The sequence below is a fragment of the Phragmites australis genome, chromosome 1 (assembly GCF_958298935.1).
Source record: "Phragmites australis chromosome 1, lpPhrAust1.1, whole genome shotgun sequence".
Lineage (NCBI taxonomy): Eukaryota > Viridiplantae > Streptophyta > Magnoliopsida > Poales > Poaceae > Phragmites > Phragmites australis.
The window spans coordinates 8,919,872-8,940,562 of record NC_084921.1 but is presented as its reverse complement, the minus strand read 5'-3'; the positions used below and the strand labels follow the sequence as shown (position 1 = coordinate 8,940,562).

The window sequence follows — 20,691 nt, the reverse complement described above, 5'->3', positions numbered from 1 at the left end:
AAATCAATCTATTTTTATATATTTTTGCTTTTTCTCTCGTTTGCCCTACTATTCTTCTTCTTCCTACTGCTACCGCCCTTGATCTCCATGACCTAGAGCAAGCCTCCAGCCGATCGTGCCCTGACAGGGTCCCTCCCGAGTGCGATTTACTAACGAAGATCTGTCGCCGCAATGCCAGACTGTGCTTCCCAGTGCTGCCCATCGGATTAGTTATCATTTACTGGTTTGCTTGTAAATTAGTCGCTCGTTACCACAAAAACACAATAGTTATCTCTGTTGCTCCACGTCTTTCACGTAGTGCTGTAGATTGCACACGAGGTACTTGTATGTTAGCGCTAGGATCCCATATTTTTGCACCAACACCAGACCTCCGGCAACGGATCCAATAGAGTGATGCCAGCTTATCAATGCCGAGTCCTATTATTGGGTCCAAAACCAGCTTATCTGTGGTAGTGACAGGTTGAGCGGTGGTGAGGGTCAAAGTCGAAGACTTTTTGAGGCTGGGAAGCGTCGTGGGTTCGACCCGTGGGTTCGGCCCGTCTCTTGGCTGACAGTTGCTAAACTACCACCAAACCAATCCAAACTGAAATCTGAGTGAATCCGATCCAAACCGCGCCCATTCCAACGTCCACCCGCTTCCACCCCATCCAAATGAACCCAAACTGTTGAAACCGAACGAAACCAAACCATCAGCACCTTCACATGCAGGCCCGCCCTGAGCTCCACTGTGACAAGCTAGGTCTCAGCGCATAACTTCCCACAAGCGCCGTCCACCTGCAACGCGTTCAACGTGGCCTAAGAGCCAAACAAAACCATGCACATTCCTGTGCTCAGCCATGGTTTTCCTCCTTGCCGTCGGCCATGCTGACGCCAACGTCGTGCTAGGTTAGTTGTCGCCTTATCTTTGCTCGTTCGCAACCTCTGTCGTACGGCCGCGCTAGCGCTCTGATCTGCAGATTCCGCCGCCGCGGCGAGCCTCTCGACCACGCGCAGATCTGCTCCTTCGCCACGGCAAGCTAGCTCGAGAACCACCGGATTCAATTCGCTCCTCCGTGATGCAGCGGGTCGCTCGGCCGCGCGTCGCTCCAGTCGAGCTAGGCGATGGCCAAACCCATTTGTGGCCTTCTGGGTAGTTGGGACTTGTGTTCGGGATTAACGACGTGCTGGAATGGTGGAGAAATGAAGTGATGGCACGTAAAATGTATCGCTAGTAACCGATGGCCTTGTTCTATCTATGATCATCGTGTACCTGTGGCTGTCGTTCTTCGCAGAAGGGTAAAAAAAAAGTTGAATCATATATAGATGGGTAATGATCACACTAAAAGTATGGTAAGTAGAAAATCCGTAAACTTGCAGAGATGCAGAAACGTTGCAGAAGAAAGTAACGTCCGAGTATGTTTGTTGGGCCATTCGCTCTCTTTCTTTCCTGTCAGAATGAGCCAGCATGGTAGCTGGGCCGAGAGCCTGAGAAGCCATGAGGAATCCATGTACCCATTGAATATTTTATCTTTTAGGCCACTTTTTCGATCTATTGGAACTTTTTCTAATTCGTGCACTTCCCATCTTCATGGTTGGAACTTTTTTATATTTTTTATTTTCAAAATTAGTAAAATGTGTCCATTTCAAAAATTATATAAAAATAGGCACTTATGTCCCAGGTGAGATATAAATCTTGCCCACCGAACTGGTAAGATTTGTAAAAATCACCATTTCAAAAGACCAGAAATAAATCTCGAGACGAAGATAGTACACAAGGCATACCACCTTGGTCTTGCACGGCCACCACCGAGGCCAATAAATGGATCACTTGCTGAGAGGGCAATCCATTAAAAAATCTCCCTCTCAGTGGGGGATCCATGAGAACTGCGCTCTTGGTGGATCAGGAAATGGATCACCCACTAAGAGAGCGAGATTTAGAAAAATTCTCCCTCTCATAGGGTGATCCATTGTGCGGAGCTATTTCTCATCCGTTGAGAGGGTGAGAAATGCTTAGCTGCGATGACCAATGTGATTGATCTGGTAAAAAAAGGCATTCTCAATGGTTCAGAATGTTGGGTTATATTATCCAATGAAACTATTTTTGCATGATTTTATTTAGAAAAATATATTGTTTTGTATAAATTTTACTATCTCTAGGGTGGGAAATACAAATTTAAAATACCCCTTCTCGCTTCTTAGTGTGTGGGTGAGAAATATCTCTGCACCCGACATGTAGATGGTACATCATTTCTCCCTCGTTTACTAGGCAAGAAATATAAATTGCCGACTAAACAGACGAGAAGTGTCTATTTTTATAATTTTTAAAAATAGACATATATTTATGCTAATTTTGAAATTAAAAAATATATAAATAAAAACTTCTTTTCCAGATCATCATCTTGGGCCTTGGCAACTTGGCAATTGGCCGCAGTTAGAATGTGGGTAGCAAGGAGGGCTGGCATGGTTTTTTCATTTTTACATTTTTTATCATTAATATTTAAATAAATAGATCTCTGATGGCAATATTTGTATAAATAGACATCTATCGCTTTCTGAAAGAACTTGTATAAATAGACGCCTACCACTCTCTGAAAGGGCTGCTGTATTTTCAGAGGACGGTAAGGATACTATGGTAGCAGCGTCACCTCTTAGCACCCTCTTAGAGGGCGGGTAGAGCCCATCCTCGAGCGCAGCGCTCCTTACCGCCCTTTGAGAAGGCAGGTATGATTTCATGCACTATCTTACTAATCTTCTCTCTTGTTTTATTTATCTAGTCTTCTCCACTTATCTATGATTTCATGGAATGACCGGACATAAAGCAAAATACGCACCAAAAGCGGTGGGTAGACATGAGCAAGCGGAGCAGAAGGGAAGCGTATGAACGCCGAGAGTACGAGCAACAACAGGAGAAACTACAGTTGAAGTGTCAGAAGGAGAAGCGTATGAGTAAGATAGCAAAGGAGCGCGCTGTGGCTGAGGCATGTGAAGCAAAGAGAAAAAGAAAGCGGGAGAGGAACTGTCACGCTAAAGCGGAGGGTCCTGATGCCATTCGAAAGGGCAAATATCCTAGATGCACTCAGTAGAGAGCATCTATTTTAATCCGATCTATTTTAATTCCCTAAGTCATGTTTGTTTAGCAACGGTACACTATTAAGTTAATCTTTAGACGTATAATACATGTTAACGTTTATTGTCGTCATCTCGTTATAGTTAGGGTCCATTCGTGCAGCGACGAAAAACCACATATCTCATGGAATATTTATCAACGTATGTAACATTCATACCAGATTATATGATAATCGTATTTCACAAATATTATTGTTCGACAAATTAGAATTTGCATCCTCCCAACGTTATTTCACTAAAAAGTTACCTACACAAATATATTAAATGAATAATAAATGTCAATAAAATCACGTTAAAATAAATTCACACACGACAAGACGCGACGTGAGTGATGAAACACGTTGGCATATAAGGTGCCGAATATAGCACTATGCACCATATGCGGCACCTCAAATTCCGAATACAGGTAGTTTTCATTGTATTCGGTATCTCAGGTAATATTCGACACTTGAGATGTTGAATACGGTGAATAATACCATATTTAACATCTTAGTTGCTGAATATAGGTCAGGCTTATCATTTTTTGATACTATAAGTACCGGAATAAATTATTCGGTGTTTGAGGTACCAAATACAGGTGCTAGATTTATAAATACGCTAATTTTTTTTTTCTATTTAAGTAAATACGGTGGCATTTGTAGTTTATTTTTGGTTTTTGTCTGTTTTTATATGAGTATAGACTATGGTTTTAGTATTTTACTCGGCATGGTCCGAACCGAAAATATGCATGGTTCCCTTTTCATTCTTGACACTCTGTTGTCTCTTCCGCCGCTGCGATGGAGACGTGCGGTTCGATTTTGGCACATTAGTGAGGTGGCCAAGCTAAGCTCTTGCAATATGGATTGTCAGAATGTTTTTGGTGCTTGCAGTGTTTTTTTTTAGTATACTAGTATGTCTCATTCTGTGATGGGAACCCTACGACTGTATTCAGTCCTGTCCACACAGTGGTACAGTATTCCAGTGGCTATTGAAGCACTGAATGTAAGTCATTTGACACGCAAGAAGTTAAACTTTTGAAAGGCAGAGATGGACACAAATGATTCTTGTTCCCTTAGTAATCGTATCTGTCTGCAGGTATGAACATGGACACATATGTGGAGCATGCATGGAGACTTTTTGCTCATACAAAGTCTTCACTGAAAGTCTATCTGAAGACTGATAAAGGTGGGTGGCAGTTCACATCGTGTTGCGTGCTGTATCATTGACGGCTGCGACATGGTTTAGACTCCAAACCTGACCAGGAGGAGTTCTACGTGTATTGCAAGACTAGCTGTCAGGTTGAAGATTTCCAGGTCACGGTAGACGAGCAGCAGTGAATTGATTAATTATGCCCAAGGACAGGATAGTGAGAGTGAGAGTGATTTGGTGATGTGTATACGTATGTGAGCATGCATGGATGGAGCTTAATGAAGCCAGGTTAAGATTTTTTTTTTCAAGAAAAATATTTTCATAGTATTTAATTATCTTTATTGAAAACATTATTTTTTCATTAAAATTGCTAGTCAAAGTGTTGTCTTGTAGACAATGTCTATATCGTAAACGGTATATATTTTGAAATGGAGGGAGTATCATGTATACCTGTGTGTGACCGTGTAGGAGAGCACAGTACCATTGATCTGGCGTACTGCAACACGATATTGTGCCTTTTGCCCCCAAGAACCCTTCCAGTAAGGATAAGCCACGCACACTGTCTACTGGTACATGCTGAGAGCGATATGGATGGGGGCCTGGCGTACTGGACCACACTACTAACACACTGCATGGTCCTTACTATGGCAGTGGCTAGAGCGATGGGTATATAGCGCGGTACCTGGATAATATTTGTTTGTGTGCAACCCGGCCTGCCTGCCTGCCTCAAGCATGTCCAATGGTGCATCGTAGGTATCCCTTTCTGGTTTCGGAGAGAACCCAGAGAGAATTCATGCATAGATCAGCTCCCAGGGTTGCAAATATCATCAGTAACCACTCGTTTATCATAATTACTGAGCGATTCGACTCGCACCGTTTTTATAAACCGAACGGTTACTAACCAAACTTAAATTTAAAATTTAAAAATATTCAAAAATTTGATAAAATTTGATCCGTTTCTACCAAATTCCACTAAATTACTATACGGTTACTACGGTAACCACGATTACCGTCGTCGAGCGGTTTCAAGCTCCTCTCTCCTAAAAGCATCGGTAGCTTTACGGGATACATAGCAGAGGTATCTGGTCTAAATTTGTTTTTTGTTTTATGTTTTCTTAAGAATTCGTAGCGCTCCAAGTGAAGACGAGCACCAGTGAAGTGATTGATTATGCCCAAGGACAAGAAAATGATAGTGATAGTGATTCTAATTAATTTGTTGTCAAGCTAGCTCAACTATCTCTTCTGCCGGGTAAGAAAGTCAGAAAGAGATGGGAAGCATTGTCAATATATCACATTCGATAGATATTATATTCATGGAATACGATTCACTTATGTCTTGGTGGTGAAATGGTAGATACGCAAGACTCAAAATCTCTACGTACGAACAACGTGCCATCCTGAAGGACAATTGCTGTTGATCGATTGGTGTGCACATAATAATATGGGGTGATCGATATATATCTGAAACATGGATGGAGCTCAACTAGGCAGGGGTAAGATTATTTTCTTTTTTACTACTAGGTTAAGAATGTACCGTCCTATCTCCCGAGAGCGATTTTCTTTGTACTAAGTAGTAGTATTTAGGATGTTCTCAAAACTAAGGGACATGATGCATGTAATAACCACTGCCTCACTGTTTGTACGTGCTTCCTCTGATTTTCCCTCTTTAAGCAGGAAGAAGGAGATGGGAACGAAAGAAAAGATACAACACGCTAGGTCCATTCGAGCCGGAAAAAGAAAATGGCAGGTCCATTCTGCGGTGTGCACTTGTCTTTGCGGTCAGGTGCTGCTGGTTGACAAGGCAATGAAATGGTGACACTTTCCCCCGGCATGCAGTCGTGGTACCCCCTCGATGCTCTTTTACTTTCCATTTCGGAGATGCTTTCATCATTTCTACCTTGTCACTATATATCTATGTGTGAAATCATTTGATGTTTTGCATAAGATATATTCTTCAATAAGTGAATTTAACCTTTTAGCTACCATACTAATATGTCAGTAAAGGTATAAAAATACATGGTTGATTTTGAATATGTTTCTCATAATAAATATGTTGGTATTATTACATGATCTGACCATTTTAAATATTTCCAATAACCACCAGTGAGGATAAGCCTCGCACGCTGTCTACTGGAGAGAGGGCACATGTCAGTGTTGTACTGGACCAGGGAAAAGCAAATCTGACACGTTGCATGGTCCTCACTAGAAAATGTACGTTTGATTGCGCAAAAGCATTCGCATGGTCGACCTATCTCTATCTGCCTCCAGAGACTCCTGAGAGAGTCCCGGAAATCCAGTCATGATCAACGCCCATCTACACTGAAATTCTTTCAAATTTTTTATGGTGGATGGATGTCTGCTCCTCTCTGAAAAGGGTGGCTTTATGTGGATATAGCTGGGCTATTTTCCAGAATTTTACCCCCGTAGTTGTACGGCTACATCTGCAAACAAAATAGGACCTTTTGCTATGCACTCTAGTACCTGTAATTAAAAAATATGGTTGTATTTGCTTTGTATATATTTAACAAATGCAGTATCTATATCTAGTTAATTTGCATTGTTATATTTTAGCCTTGCAGATATATGTGGAGTATATATTGCTCACTTTCTCTCAACTCAAGGAGTGAGTCTCTCTCTATATATCCTTCAAAGCAAACAAGGCACATTTACAATCACCATCACGATTTTGCATACTGTTGATGTGCATTTATGTGGATAAAATCATCATACATTTTTGCTATCCCCCATGTATGAAAACACTTAAACAGGAGAAAAAATGGTCATGTAGGATCGAGGGTGACGACTAAATAGGGTGAATAGATGTCTCAATAATTTTTTACGAAATAGATGTCATTCTCCTATTTTGATCACCCAACGCACCTCAAACCTTGAGCGGAAGCAAAATACTCAAAGAGATAAAGTAAGATGAAAATTTTTAAGATAATATGACTCTACAGATGAAATATAAACCATATGATTCATTCAAGACCATTCTATGTGTCATTGTGTCCAAAAGATGGACAAAACAAAGACAAGATCATCGGGTAAGTAAACTCACCAACATGATAGTCTAGAGGCAAGAGAATTCAAAAATATATCATATATACATGTGTATGTGAATTCTATGCCTCTAGTATCAAGAAGAACAACCTCCTAAGGTGTTTTTAGCCCAAAACGAAAAACAAGATCAACAACAAAACATCGAGAACTTGCAAACTTGCAAGGGAACCAATAGAAGGAAACTAAAAGGATGAGAACATAAGCATATGCAAAAATATAAACTTCATTACTCAAAAATGTCATCCCTATTTTAGATGGATTATAAGTTTTTTCCCTCATAAAAACTCTAACCTATTACAAAGCTAATCCTATCCTCTTCTCTCCTCAAAACCTATCACTAGACTCTCTCAAATGACTGGTTCAAGTCCTCCCATAGCCCTACGCCTACCCCTCTATTTATATGTCTAGTAAATTTGATCTCTAAATTTCTTAATTGTTTTCCAAAATACCCCTCTCTTGTAGTACACTTGTACCTACTACTAAGGGCATTTTGGTTCATTTTCTTCTCTATTCAATGAACGGTTGCGGCGTTCTCGCAACTTAGCTTCGCCTCGACGCAAGCTTTGCGATGATGCCACGTGGACCTCTAGTCCTTCCATGATTTTGAGACCAAACCGTAAAACCCTAGCACACTTCTCAAAGTGTGACTAGTCACCACTTGCTTCGCCTCGAGTAAGTGCTCTGATATCGACGCGTATCATCTGTCTTGTAATCTTGACCGCCAGTAAATCTCTCTCGCTCCTGATCCATCGGGCCATCTTGTCACTTGCACCGGCATCTCCTTCGCTTGACATTGTCACAATACCGTCTTCATCAACCTTCATCCCATGCCTTGCTTGACCTCCATGTGTACCACTAGGATCACCCTCGACTTTGCTTGACCTCCTTGATCATCCGAAACCAAGAACCCCGCTTGGCCCTGATCACCCACCGTCGATCGCCAAGTTACACCCATCACTCGCACACCATAAGACAAGTAAACATGTTTCTCCAAACCATCTCCAAATTCATTATAGATTAGTCAAAATCTAAATGGAGAGTTAAAGCTTATCCAGAAAAATCGAGAACACTTTTTACCAAGTTCAAGCTCATTTCACCAAAAGTCAATAATTTTTTACTTTCCCTAGAAAATGCTCCGGTGTTCTTATTTTCTTAACACCGAACCATCCTGTGGGCATTTTACCAAAAAGTCAATAGTTTTTACTTCTCTGAAATAAGGTTCGGTGAAAGCCTCAGGTGTTCACAACCCAAACAACGGACCATCTGATGTTCAAAGCTCCATTTTCCTTCAAAAAATTTCTTCTCTGTAAGAAATAGTTCAGTGTTCACATCTTCAGAGCACTAGACCATCCGATGAGCTTTTTACCGAAAGTCACAAGTTTTTGCTTTATTCTTTAGCTTTTTAGTGTCCAGCATCGGACCATCCGGTGAAGCCATTCTTTTTAGTGCCGGACCATTAGATCGAAGGTAAAAACTTTGGCTCTGAGGTAAAAACTCTGGCTCTAAGGTAAAATCATCAAATCAACTCAAACATCTTGTCTATCACTTATCACAAATAATTCAAGATACATTTCAACTTAGTTTCTTAGTTTATGAAGTAAATTTAAAGTAGATAAAATTTCAAATAGAAATGGAAAATTTATTCTTGAATATTGGAGACATACCTTCTCCACAACTGTGTAAATAATTTTTTATAATAGTGAAAATGAAGTCAGTAATCTTTGATAGGAATTCTACAGTGGTAAAAAGAATAAATGCTATGAAATGACAAAGTATTAAGGGAAAATACGTCACAACTTCATAATGAAAGTGTTAGATCGGGTGTGAAAACCCAACACCCGGTAACAACCGCATCATCTCTCCATTAGTTAAAGTCATAACCCCGACCCTCAGGAGTCGCATTGCCATGATTCTCCGAATTTGATCTGACCCTTTTGAGAGATCTATCTCAAATTTTCATCTTATTATGATATTCATTGATCTCACAATATAGATCTTGATCAAAACAGTTTCTAGGAGGTGTTGCACAATGTACCTATCAGTCACGGGTGTGCACCCTTTTGTAGGCGGATCAAGCCTCTCTCCTTCATTCATGTTGGACTCTTATCTCAAACATGATTTGAGTATAGAGATGTCTACAACAAAAGAGATATATGCTGTTGGATGAATATCGGCCATAGATCTTTAATGTGTATTCGAACCCACAAAATTAAAGATTAGTTGTTTTACTTTAATGTGAGATCTTTTAAGAATTTATCTTTTTTCTTAGCATGTCTCGTCTAAGAAGAATTAGACGTTGAGCTCCCATGCTTCTACCAGGAGCGACGGGTCCGACGCGGCCGGCAGCCCGTTCCGCCGGGCAAACACAGCGCGTACGTACGTCACGCTGGATTGCGTCAGCCTCGCTACGTACGCAAGCGGCTGGGCGTTTCGTACAGAACAGTAATGTGCCGATCGATGACACGTACGTGCGTGTCGACCGATGCATACAGCGCGGCCTCAGTGGTCCATGCTGTAGCCTGTCGACGCCGATGCATGCTCCAGAAATATAGCCCGTGCATGCATGGTCGACACCCCACAGCCGATCGATCGAGTAGCTGACCGACGGCCGGCGACCCACGCTATGGGGGCGTTTCAAGAGGCATGTACTGGTGTCGATAAATGATGCCGGCAGAGCATTGGAGACAGCAGTTGACATCCTTCTCTCATTGCACTTAATGCAGTGCCACGGAAAGGTTACGGCATTGCTTGTTTGTTGCGTGAGATATATTTATTTTTGTGTAGATTGTCGTATTTTACGCAGAAGTTTATTTATATTAGATTGTGAATTGTACGATTTATTAATATAATTTGACTTACGGATTCTGATAGCCTATTTTTAAACTATGATTATTTGTTTTTATTTTTACTTTTAAGACTAAAATTCATAATCAAAATAAAAAATAAATATTGTCTAAGTGTATTCAAGCTTGCCAGACCAAATAAAATTTGGCCACCTTATTCAGCTCCAGCCACCGTTTGACTGGGTGCCGAAATTCGATCGGTATGGCTGCCCTCGATCTCATTTTGGAGGCCAATTTTTTGACATGCCACACATTTTAGCTTGGCCACTAGGTGGTAGATTTAGGTCCAAACCAAATAACTCCTGCATACGATCGAGCAGCGGAGCGGCAGAGTGTGGACAACGACAAATTGCTGTACTACTTCCACATAGGTACTGTCCCCTCATGAATTTGACACTATTATGTGACCAAGACTGCAGTTGAATTAGTTAGTAGTTAATGCCTTCAAATTCCACTGTCCCTCTATTTAACTACTCGATAAATTATAGTTAGGAGAATTTGAGTCGTGGGGATTTCAGAGAAATTATTGGTTACTCCATGGAAAGGTAATTTGCAGTTTTCTTTGCAAAGCACACATTTAAAAATCTTGTGTCCCTAGCATGGTCTCCAATTTCATAAAAAGGAACTTTTCTTTAGATTCTATGCCTCCTTAATCTATCCCATAAAGGTACTACAGTTAAACAAGTTTAGTACATTTGAAACGGGGCTGTACTAATTTAACTCTAATATTTGGTAGCTCTGCAGCTTTCGGTAGGTGAAGGTTCCCATTCTGTATACATAAAAACAGCACGTATGGGCTGTACTTAACTAGTAGTTCAATCCATATGTGTCACTACCGGAGACAGCTTCTTTGCCGAGTGCCTCAGGCACTCGGCAAAAGACGATATACACTCGGCAAAGGCTTTGCCGAGTGCTACACTCGGCAAAGGGCGCTCGGTAAAAAATTTGTCGGCAAAGAGAGCACTTTATCGGGCACTCGGCAAAGTCTTCCTCTTTGCCGAGCGCCAGTGAATCAAACACTCGGCAAAGGTGGCGTCTGTGCCGAGTGCCACCTGGAGGACACTCGGCAAACAGGCCATCTTTGCCGAGTGCCTGGACCGTGGCTCTCGGCAAAGCATGTTGTCACTTTGCCGAGTGTCATGGCCATTGCACTCGGCAAAGTGGCTGAAAACAGCCTTTTTATTTGTTTTTGACATCCCATCCAAACAAACAGATATATATATATATATAACAAACATCACCAACATCACATATATATCATCAACAGCACATATATATCAGCAACACCACATATATATCACAAACATCACATGTCTCACAATATATCACAAATAAGTTCACAAGTAATCCAAGTGCTCCATCATCTACAACCATAATTGCAAATAGAAGTACCATTAACAACCACAAGTATCATCACCAAGATGGTCAATGAAACTGATTTGGTGAAGAATTCGCTGAAGCATGAGGATCGTTCGATGCCGCCGATTGATTCTGCACAAAGGAGAAGAGATTGCATGTGTGAGACAAGATAAATATATACCATACATGAATAAAACTTTCATACTCCACTAGGTTTGACCGTAAGCATGAACATACAAACTAAAACATTTATACTCACAGGAGTAGAATAGTGAGGAGGTGGAGGTGGAGCGAATAGCGAAGGTGGCGGAGCTACACCCGTAGCGGCGCCAATACTTTGCATGTACTGAAGAATCTCCACCATCCTCCGCTGCTCGGCCTCCCGCTCGGCCTCCACCCTCTCCATCGTCGCCTGCATTTGCTCCCGTATCCTCCTCTCTTGTTCCAGCTGGGCCTACAGTATATTCACCCTAATGTTACAATAATGCAAAGGAAAGGTATGAAAAAACCAATGAACGACGAATAAACCAGGAATAACCTCGAGTGCCTCCACCCGGTGGTGTGAAGTGTCCTTCCGAGGTCGTATGGCCGGGCTCGTGCTCGTGCTGCTTGCTTGAATCTGGGAGAGACTGGGAGTAGCGGCCGAGTCGATTGCGCCGTCGCCAATCCAGTATCGCCCATGCTTCTTGCCTCCTCCCACCCTCATGACGACTTCTCCATCAAGGTCCTCGGTGCTCGGATCGTACTCTGGCCCATGGACCTCCCTTGCCATCGATGTGTACTCACTAAGGCGGTTGTGGACGGTCGCATTGCTGTACGCCTCGGGCCCGTCCTCCGGGTTGTAGTCGACGTCGGACGTCGCCTTGCCCTTGTGGGCCATAGCAAATGCCTTGAAGATGGAGCAAGGCTGGCCACCATGTGACGCCGACTGCGAGAAAAACAGCAAGATGATTAGAAATCATGCAGAATTGAGCGTTAGAATAAATAAATGAATTCGCGTACCCATGTTTGTGCGTATCCGCTGAGGTTGCGGCTGCCTTGATGGTGTGCTACACCTGGCATCATCAAACGCCGCTCCCGGCACAAGTTGTGCGTCTCCTCCCACTCGCGTGAGCACCACTTGTCCACCATCTGTTCCCAGCACTGGGGATGCGCGGCGCACCAATAAGGAATCATCTACAGGCCATCAAGTACATGACATATCAGAAGATGAAATTAAGCCTACTTAATCTCAAAAGGAATCAGTATTAATGTTCTGTATTTACCTGCAGGTACTGGTCCCGGGTCAGCGTCATGGTTCTTGCGTCCCTTTTGGTGACCTTCGTTCCAACGACGGTCCCGTGGTAAGTTACGACAGCCTGGATGCGCGCCTCGTAATGCATGTCCACGATGAGTTTTTTGCAGCATTTGGTAGCCACCGCATCCGCCCTGGCCTCATGTCCGTCCTGGCATCTAAAGAAATCCTGCATACAAACACGAGGTATCCATTTATTATTTCAAGAATGTCCAATAAATACGATGTATTGAGCAATGTAGTGCGAGGAAGACTTACCCACAGCTCTTGCTTCACCCGCTCCGCCTTGTTGTTGAATACCCTGCGGGCCCGATCTGCAGCATCGGGGGCGGCGGCGTAGTGGTCAAACGAGTAGGCCGGCCCCGTCACTCCGGCGTACTCAACCAGGCCAGGGAAGTGCTCCTTGCACAGAAGACCGAGGATGCCATTGACTTGGCGTGTGTGAGCACCTCCACTCGCCACAATCGTCCAGTTCCTGCCCAAGTGATTAACAATCGTCCAATTTCTATTTTGATATTCAACATATCATATAAAGTAGTGATAACATCTAAAGTTACTTACTTTTCCCCCTCGGGTCGAATCAGCGGGCGTCTCTCACGAGGTATCGGTCGCTGAGGGAGGCTCGCGGGACCTCGCAAGTAGACGCTCGACGAACTAGAGGAAGCGGAACCCCCTGCTGTCGCCTCCTCCAGCGCGTCCTCCTGCGCGTCCTCCTGCGCCTCCTCCTGCGCGTCCTCCTGCGCCTCGGCGTCCTCCTGGGGCACCTGCTCCTCCTCCTCCTCCTCACGCGACGGGGCGGCAGGCGACGACTCCCTCCTGCAGCTGCTCCTCCTTGTCCTTCGGTACAAGGACGTTAGCTTCCTCATCCCACCGCCCACCATCTTTGTTCAATCACCTGCAATTAAAAAGAGTAAACCAATAAGCACAGATAAACAAGAAGTACTTAGAAAGAGATGCAAAATAAACAAAACGTAATTACAAAATAACATAGTATTACATGTATTAGAAATAAGGATTGAACCCATCTGTTGCCAACGCAACACGTACATTACGAGCCTCTTTAGCTTTCTCATGATGAATGCCATCAAAGTGGGTCCATGCTTCACCATCGGATGCATGTACCATCCTGTCAGGATTGTATCGTTTGCCATTTTTGTGCCATGTCATCTGTTTCGCGGATTCCTCGGTCATGTATAGCCGTTGGATCCTCGGTATGAACGGAAGGTGCCGTAGGATTGTCACGGGAATGTCAAGCTGCCTCTTCTGGCCATCACCAGAATCTACCTCCAGGAACCTAGATGATTTACACTTTGGACAGTACTTTGCTTCCACGTATTCTTTCCTAAATAGGACGCACCCCTTCGGGCAAGCATGTATCTGCTCATACGGCATCTTAAGTGCACGAAGGAGTTTCTGTGACTCGTGCATGCTCTTTGGCAGAAGGTGACCCTCCGGAAGCAGGTTGCCAATAACTGTCAACATACCATCGAAGGCGTCTCGACTCAGGCTATACTGGGACTTTAAAGCCATTATGCGTCCAATGGCATCCAGTTGAGAAACCTTTGTCTGACCGTGAAGGGGTTTCTGTGCCGCGGCAAACATGTCGTAGAACGCCTTTGCGGTTGCCTCTGGCTCCTCCTCCGTACGTCCTTCAGCGAACTGTGCCTCGTGATAGTCATTTAACATGTTTGCTACCCCGGCATCAGCATCATAATCCTCGACGCGTGGTCTCAACACCTCCTCTCTCATACGATCGGCTTCACCATGGTAGACCCACCGGGTATAGTCCGCCGTAAATCCATTCTTCCAAAGATGTTCCCCCATGACCTTCTTCGTTTGTCTTTTCCTGTTTGCACATTTGCTGCAGGGACAGCAAATTTTACTCGCTCCTTTAGCAGCCACGCCAAATGCCCGTTCCAAGAAAGCATCGGTCTTGTCAATCCATTCATTGGTGACCTGACCCTGACTTGCGCGGCCCGTGTACATCCACTCACGGTCCTCCATCCTCTAACATATATAGCGGCGAGTAATATAAACATCAATTGCATCTACACGACGTTCCTACTATCTAATAGGTGAGGATAGGTCCTAATCCCACGCGAGGATCCGTAGATGAGGTTAGTTTCCATGCTCTACTCCTATTCGAGACAGAATTTCGGCAGCACCTCCCCGCTGTTCTCCAAATACACGTCCTGCTAGGGAGAGTGTGTATCCGGAGAACAACAGGGAGATGATGCCGAAACTCTGTCTCGGATCGGAGCAGACCATGGAAACTAACCCCACCTACGCATCCGCGGGCTGTCCAAAAAACGTGGACAATTCGAAACAGATACGGTTTTAGATATGGAAATATCTGCATATTTCCAACCGTATCTCTTTCGAACGGGAGACGCCTAACTGGGTTACGTGATCTACGACCATGATACGGAAAGAGGGGTTATACCTAGGGTGGCGGTGGAGTCAGGCTAGCGGGGCCGTGGCGGGTCGGTGCAGTGGCGAGGCGACGCGGTGCAGGCAGACCCGCAGCGGCAAGGAAGGCGATCGGGGTCGCCGAGGTACTCCAGCGCCGCTCCGACTGGCTCTTCTCTGCAAAAAAAGAAACATAAAACTGTCAATACAAAATTTCGGCAGCACCTCCCCTGCACGGTGAGGTTTCCAAAACCTGCAAGAAAACCAACGGCACGATGGCCGACATGCACAAGTAATACCATCACTACAAATACCGCAACTACTAGTAATACTACGACGACGACGACGAATGGCATACCTAGTGGGCGTCGTAGGGCAGCGGTGGTGAAGGGGTCAGGGCGCCGGTGGACAAGGCGTCGGGGACGTGGCAACGGCGGCCGGGGCGCCTCCTCCTCCTCCTCCTTCTTCTTCCTCCTTCTTCCTTCTTCCTCCTTCTTCCTCCTCTTCCTCCTTCTTCCTCCTCTCCTCCTCCTCCTCTCTTTCTCCTCCTCCTCCTCCTCCTCCTTCTTCTTCCTCCTTTCTCCTTCTTCCTCCTCCTCCTTCTCTTCCTCCTTCTTCCTCCTCTCCTCCTCCTCCTCTCTTTCTCCTCCTGCTCCGGCGGCGCAAGTTGTCACGTACGATGCTTGCAAACCGAAGAATCTCCGAAGAAACCTGGATAAACTTCTTCGGTTTGCAACGGTTACAAGCATCGTACGTGACAACTTGTGCAAAACCTTCTCAAATTTTTATCACAGCCTCCACATATGATATCATTACATCTTGACAAGTTTCATGATTTTCGGACTTCGTTTGCTTTTTATACAATTTAAAAACAACTCGCCCGCAAGTTCGTGGTCATGTTTCGTGAACAAGATGTTCGCAATTTGTAGTCTGTTCCTGGATACGGCCTCACATTATACTAAATAACATGAATATCATTTTTCCATTCATTTTTTTTATTATTCGAATGACTAGCAGTTATAATTTGAATTATCCAAGAAAATTCAATTAATTGAAATAAATTAAAGAAATATAGAAAAAGTCCGAGAAATGTGCCACATTGGAACATGGAGTACCAGGTATTGTATGAGGACTGCAGAAAAAGTTTGGAGGTCAAAAGTGAAAAAACAATTAGGGTTTGCCGAGTGTCAAAAAATGACACTCGGCAAAGGAGCCTCTTTGCCGAGTTCTTTTTCTCTGGCACTCGGCAAATAGCCTCCACGAACTTGCTCAAAAGTGAAAAAATAGGGTTCGCCGAGTGTCAAAAAATGACACTCGGTAAATTTCCTCTTTGCCGAGTTCTTTATCTGTGGCACTCGACAAAGAGCCTCTTTGCCGAGTGCCAGATGTTTGCCGAGTTCTTTCTCTCTGGCACTCGGCAAATGGCCTCTTTGCCGAGTGCCCGATAAAAAGCACACGGCAAAGTCTGGGACACTCGGCAAAGAAGCCGTCTCCGGTAGTGTGTGTATAACCAACCACAGGTTACAGTATACACATGCGTGCCCTTGTACATATATAGCTCGCTAGCATCCCGGCTGGCCATCTATCTAGTCATTATGAGTACGCACCACCATTAGCTGCACTTGCTAGCTCGGCCACTTGTTCTTCCTCTCCCATCTGCTTCTTCTGCACTTCTTTCAGCTGCTGTCTACGTCCGTCCGTTCCCATATGTACATACATATATGCATATATGTATGCCTCTCTCTCAACTCAAGTATTACATATGTCCTGCTGCATTTTCAAGCTGCTGTTGCATATGCATCATGTACTACCTTTAATTGGCTTGCTTTTTCAGATCTAGAGAGAGAGAGAGAGAGAGAGAGAGAGAGAGAGAGCCAAAGATTGAGACGGTGGACCGGAGAGGGAGAGAGATGGAGGTGAAGGCGAAGAAGAGCACAAGTAGCGACACTCATGCAGCAGCAGGGAGGAGAAGCAGCACGAGCAACAACAGAGGCAGCAGCGGCGCAACGGCGGCAGTGGAGAGGAAGGAGATCGAGAGGAGGAGGAGGCAGCACATGAAGAACCTCTGCGTGAAGCTCGCCTCCCTCATCCCCAAAGAACACTACTCCTCCAAGGTACTTACTCCAGTAATTCATTAAGAGCGCATCTTCGAGGAAGCATCAACAAATTAATTGCTAACTACTGGTAGCACAAATTAATGCGAGTTTTCTTAAATATGTAACTATTTCTCCTATTCTGGTAGATCCTGCTTAGTTCTACTTTTAATTGAGGTGGGACTTAACCTATTTTTTGAGTAATTAATCTCCCAATGTTAGCTTGTTGAGTCCTTACTTAATTGCTAGCTAGCTAGTCATCACTTGTTATTCCTTCTCTCTGTCACATGAAATATTATTGATGAAAGATATTGGCTTCTATGTGAATATTTGGAAATTTTCTTGGAAAATGTTGCTTTCCTCAACAGCACTTTGATGTCGGAATCCATTAAATTGTTTTCGCATATGGGAGAGTTGTTTTTTACAACACTTAGAGCAAGGTAACATCAATTCTTTCACTTTTGACATATCTATCTCTCTTGATTGCTCATACTTCTAACACTTCTAATTAATTAACATCCAGTCCACTATACTTATTCACTCTCAACTCTAACTTATAATTAATTAGCACCCAATCACCACACTTATTAACTCTCAACTCCAACTTCTAATGGCTTTTAATAGAGGTTCTTTGGAGAAACATCACTCATAAACCTAAAAAGATATGTATTTAATAATAAAATCAACTTTCTAAAACGATATATATTTCAGAATGAAGGTAGTATTATTTTTTCAATGTGTAGGTTGTGTCTTAACTTTTGATCAGTCATAAATATTGGACTAAATTAAGGACGTTCAAATTAAGGTAAAGATAGAAGAAAATAGATGCTAACTGTATGTATGTATCTATGTATGTATAGGATACGATGACCCAGCTGGGTAGCCTGGACGAAGCGGCGGCGTACATCAAGACGCTCAAGGAAAGGGTGGCCGAGCTGCACCAGAAGAGGATCTCTGCACAGATCTTGGCTGGCATGAGAGGAGGAGGAGGTGAAGCCTCGACGTCTGCGGCAACGACGACGAACGGTGGCGCGGGGTCAGAAGAAACCGACGAGGAGGCTGTGACGGCGCCGGTGGTTGAGGTGCGGCACCACCACGACGGGTCGAGCCTGGACGTGGTGCTGATCAGCAGCGTGGAGCGGCCGTTCAAGCTGCACGAGGTGGTCACCGTGCTGGAGGAAGAAGGCGCTGAGATCCTCAATGCCAACGTCTCCGCAGCTGGCCGCAAAATCTTCTGCACCATTCACTCCCGGGTATACATACAGTCTTTTGCATGCATTTTTCCTTTAATTTGCTATCTGCTGCTAGAGGATAGCATGCTCCAATCAAATACGGTCCTTATTAGTGTAGCAGACATTTGTTACTCTATTAGTGCTGTATTACGCGCATAAATTATTGTTACACGGGCAGGACAGCATCACTGCATCTGTTGTGTGAGGCAGCTGCGCTTTCCTACCTAGAAATGAATATTCAGGAATAGTGTACAGTGGGAGACGACTTTCCAGTGTATATATCTGTACTTCCACAGTTTTCGATTAATCAATTTATGTTTAATGCGTAAAACTAATCCATATGGACCAAAATATATCGCATCCTGACGCTAGCCCAGTTAGCAAGGATGGCGCTCGCACGGTGCGAGCGCTCGAGCCAACCCGTGTTAGAGCCTAAGCGTTCTCACAGGCATGCATGGAGCGGGCGAGCACGGAGCGGCCTCCCTCGACCCTGCCTCCAAAGAAGGCTATGGAAATAGATTTCACTGTAAGAAAACCAAAATATATCATAGATATACAATGGTACTGTAACTACCCACATGACCGTCGGGCTACAGATATATTCCTCTTTTTCTCTCTCCCCCTCTTTCTTTCTCCAAATTTTCTCCTTCTACATATGGATTATGGATGATAAAACATAAATAATCAGAGATATACAATGGTGCTGTTACTACGCACATGACCGTCATGCTACAAATATATTCCCCTCTCTCTCTCTCTAAATTTTCTCCTCTACATATGGATCATGGATGATAAAATAAGTACGTACAGATTTGGTACACGATGGAGAGCGACCGAACTTAATTTGGTCTCTCTCTGTTGATCAAAACAACCAATCCTTGCTTTTCCTTGGCAAAACTTTCAGTAACTAATTAAATCACTGTTGTCTATATGTACCACACCATTACTATCTGCAAATTAAGATGTAACTAGTTTACATGAACTCAATATATATAATGAAGAGTGGATGGTGTAGATAAGTAATGCTTCTAGCTTATATATGTATGCATCTTATTATCTTGGTAAGAATTTCACTAAACCAATAGTGTTCTAACTTGCTTGCAATTGCACTCTCCCTCCTCTTAACCACAGGCCTTTAGCTCAAGAATCGGCATAGAGGTCTCGAGAGTTGCTGAAAGATTAAGAGCATTATTGGTATGATAGTATAAGTTGATATATACAGGTATGTGTACTACAAAAGTTTGTAAACATATCATGTTATGTATGTTCTGTTTAGAAAATAAAACGAGGTCGGAGGGAGACTTTCCCCCAACCTATTATATATTAAGAAGTTGGGACTTGAACCCAGGATCTCAACAATCACGTACTAGCTCTACTGGTTATTACCTAACATCTTAACTTCTTCATTTGCCGACATGATGTACGTTGTCCTTAATTACCTAATAAACTATACACTTGGCAATTTTCACTATATGCTGTTCTTCGCCATGATTTTCTAGCTTGTAGATGATTATTTCGTTGGATGAAAATTCTACTGAAATGAACCCAATGTTGAATGCCAGCTACCCTTAGCTGTCCGGTCATGTTCAAGAGGGCAACTTAGGTCCTCTAATAGGTTACATTGCCGCAAACATTTTTACATCTTTTACATTGCCATAAAAAGTCATTTATGATTTTCCTAGTTTGTTCATCGTACGTTAATTTCTATGGATATCAAGAGGTAAATAGACCGGGCTGCAAAGGGCCAAAAAAGGGTTATCCAAAATTCCAATAAGCTAGAAACTAGAACCTAGCAGAGTTGAGTACTGCTGGTATGGATCATCTAGTGAGAGTTTGGTTTTCATTCTCTTTTTTTGGAAAAAAAAGGAGTTTCCAGATGTGGGTTTCATCTCATCCATATCCACGCAGACATAACAAAAAATGCCCCTGCGTCGCTCTGGAGGGGCAACTTGGGCAGCACCAAAACCCTAGCTCCGCCGTCCCCCTCCAACCATCCCTCCCTCCTTGCCACCACCTGAGTGCGGCGGTGGGGCTTTCCCCGTGGTGATGGGACGCGGCTGAGGGATCCTCTCCCCCGTCGGCTCGAGGTGGTGACTCGACGACATGGCAGGCGGTTCCGTGGCACTGGTGGCGCGGGATAGGATCCGCGCCCCTGACGACATGGTAGG

The 20,691-nt window shown here is 43.7% G+C and overlaps 1 protein-coding gene across 2 annotated transcripts; it reads left to right on the top strand.

Annotated features, from left to right (window-relative positions):
- Positions 1–16,717: 16,717 nt before the first annotated feature.
- Positions 16,718–19,985, top strand: LOC133887476 (transcription factor bHLH168-like). Of its 2 annotated transcripts, XM_062327456.1 has the most exons (4): positions 16,718–16,929; positions 17,033–17,312; positions 18,152–18,544; positions 19,655–19,985. In XM_062327456.1, exons 2-4 carry the CDS (start codon positions 17,109–17,111, stop codon positions 19,721–19,723), a joined length of 666 nt encoding a protein of 221 aa, XP_062183440.1. In that variant the 5' UTR covers positions 16,718–16,929; positions 17,033–17,108; the 3' UTR covers positions 19,724–19,985. The 2 variants fall into 2 exon arrangements, with proteins under 2 accessions (XP_062183440.1, XP_062183432.1); XM_062327448.1 differs by lacking the exon at positions 16,718–16,929 and having other exon boundaries at positions 16,940–17,312.
- The last annotated feature ends 706 nt before the right edge of the window (positions 19,986–20,691 follow it).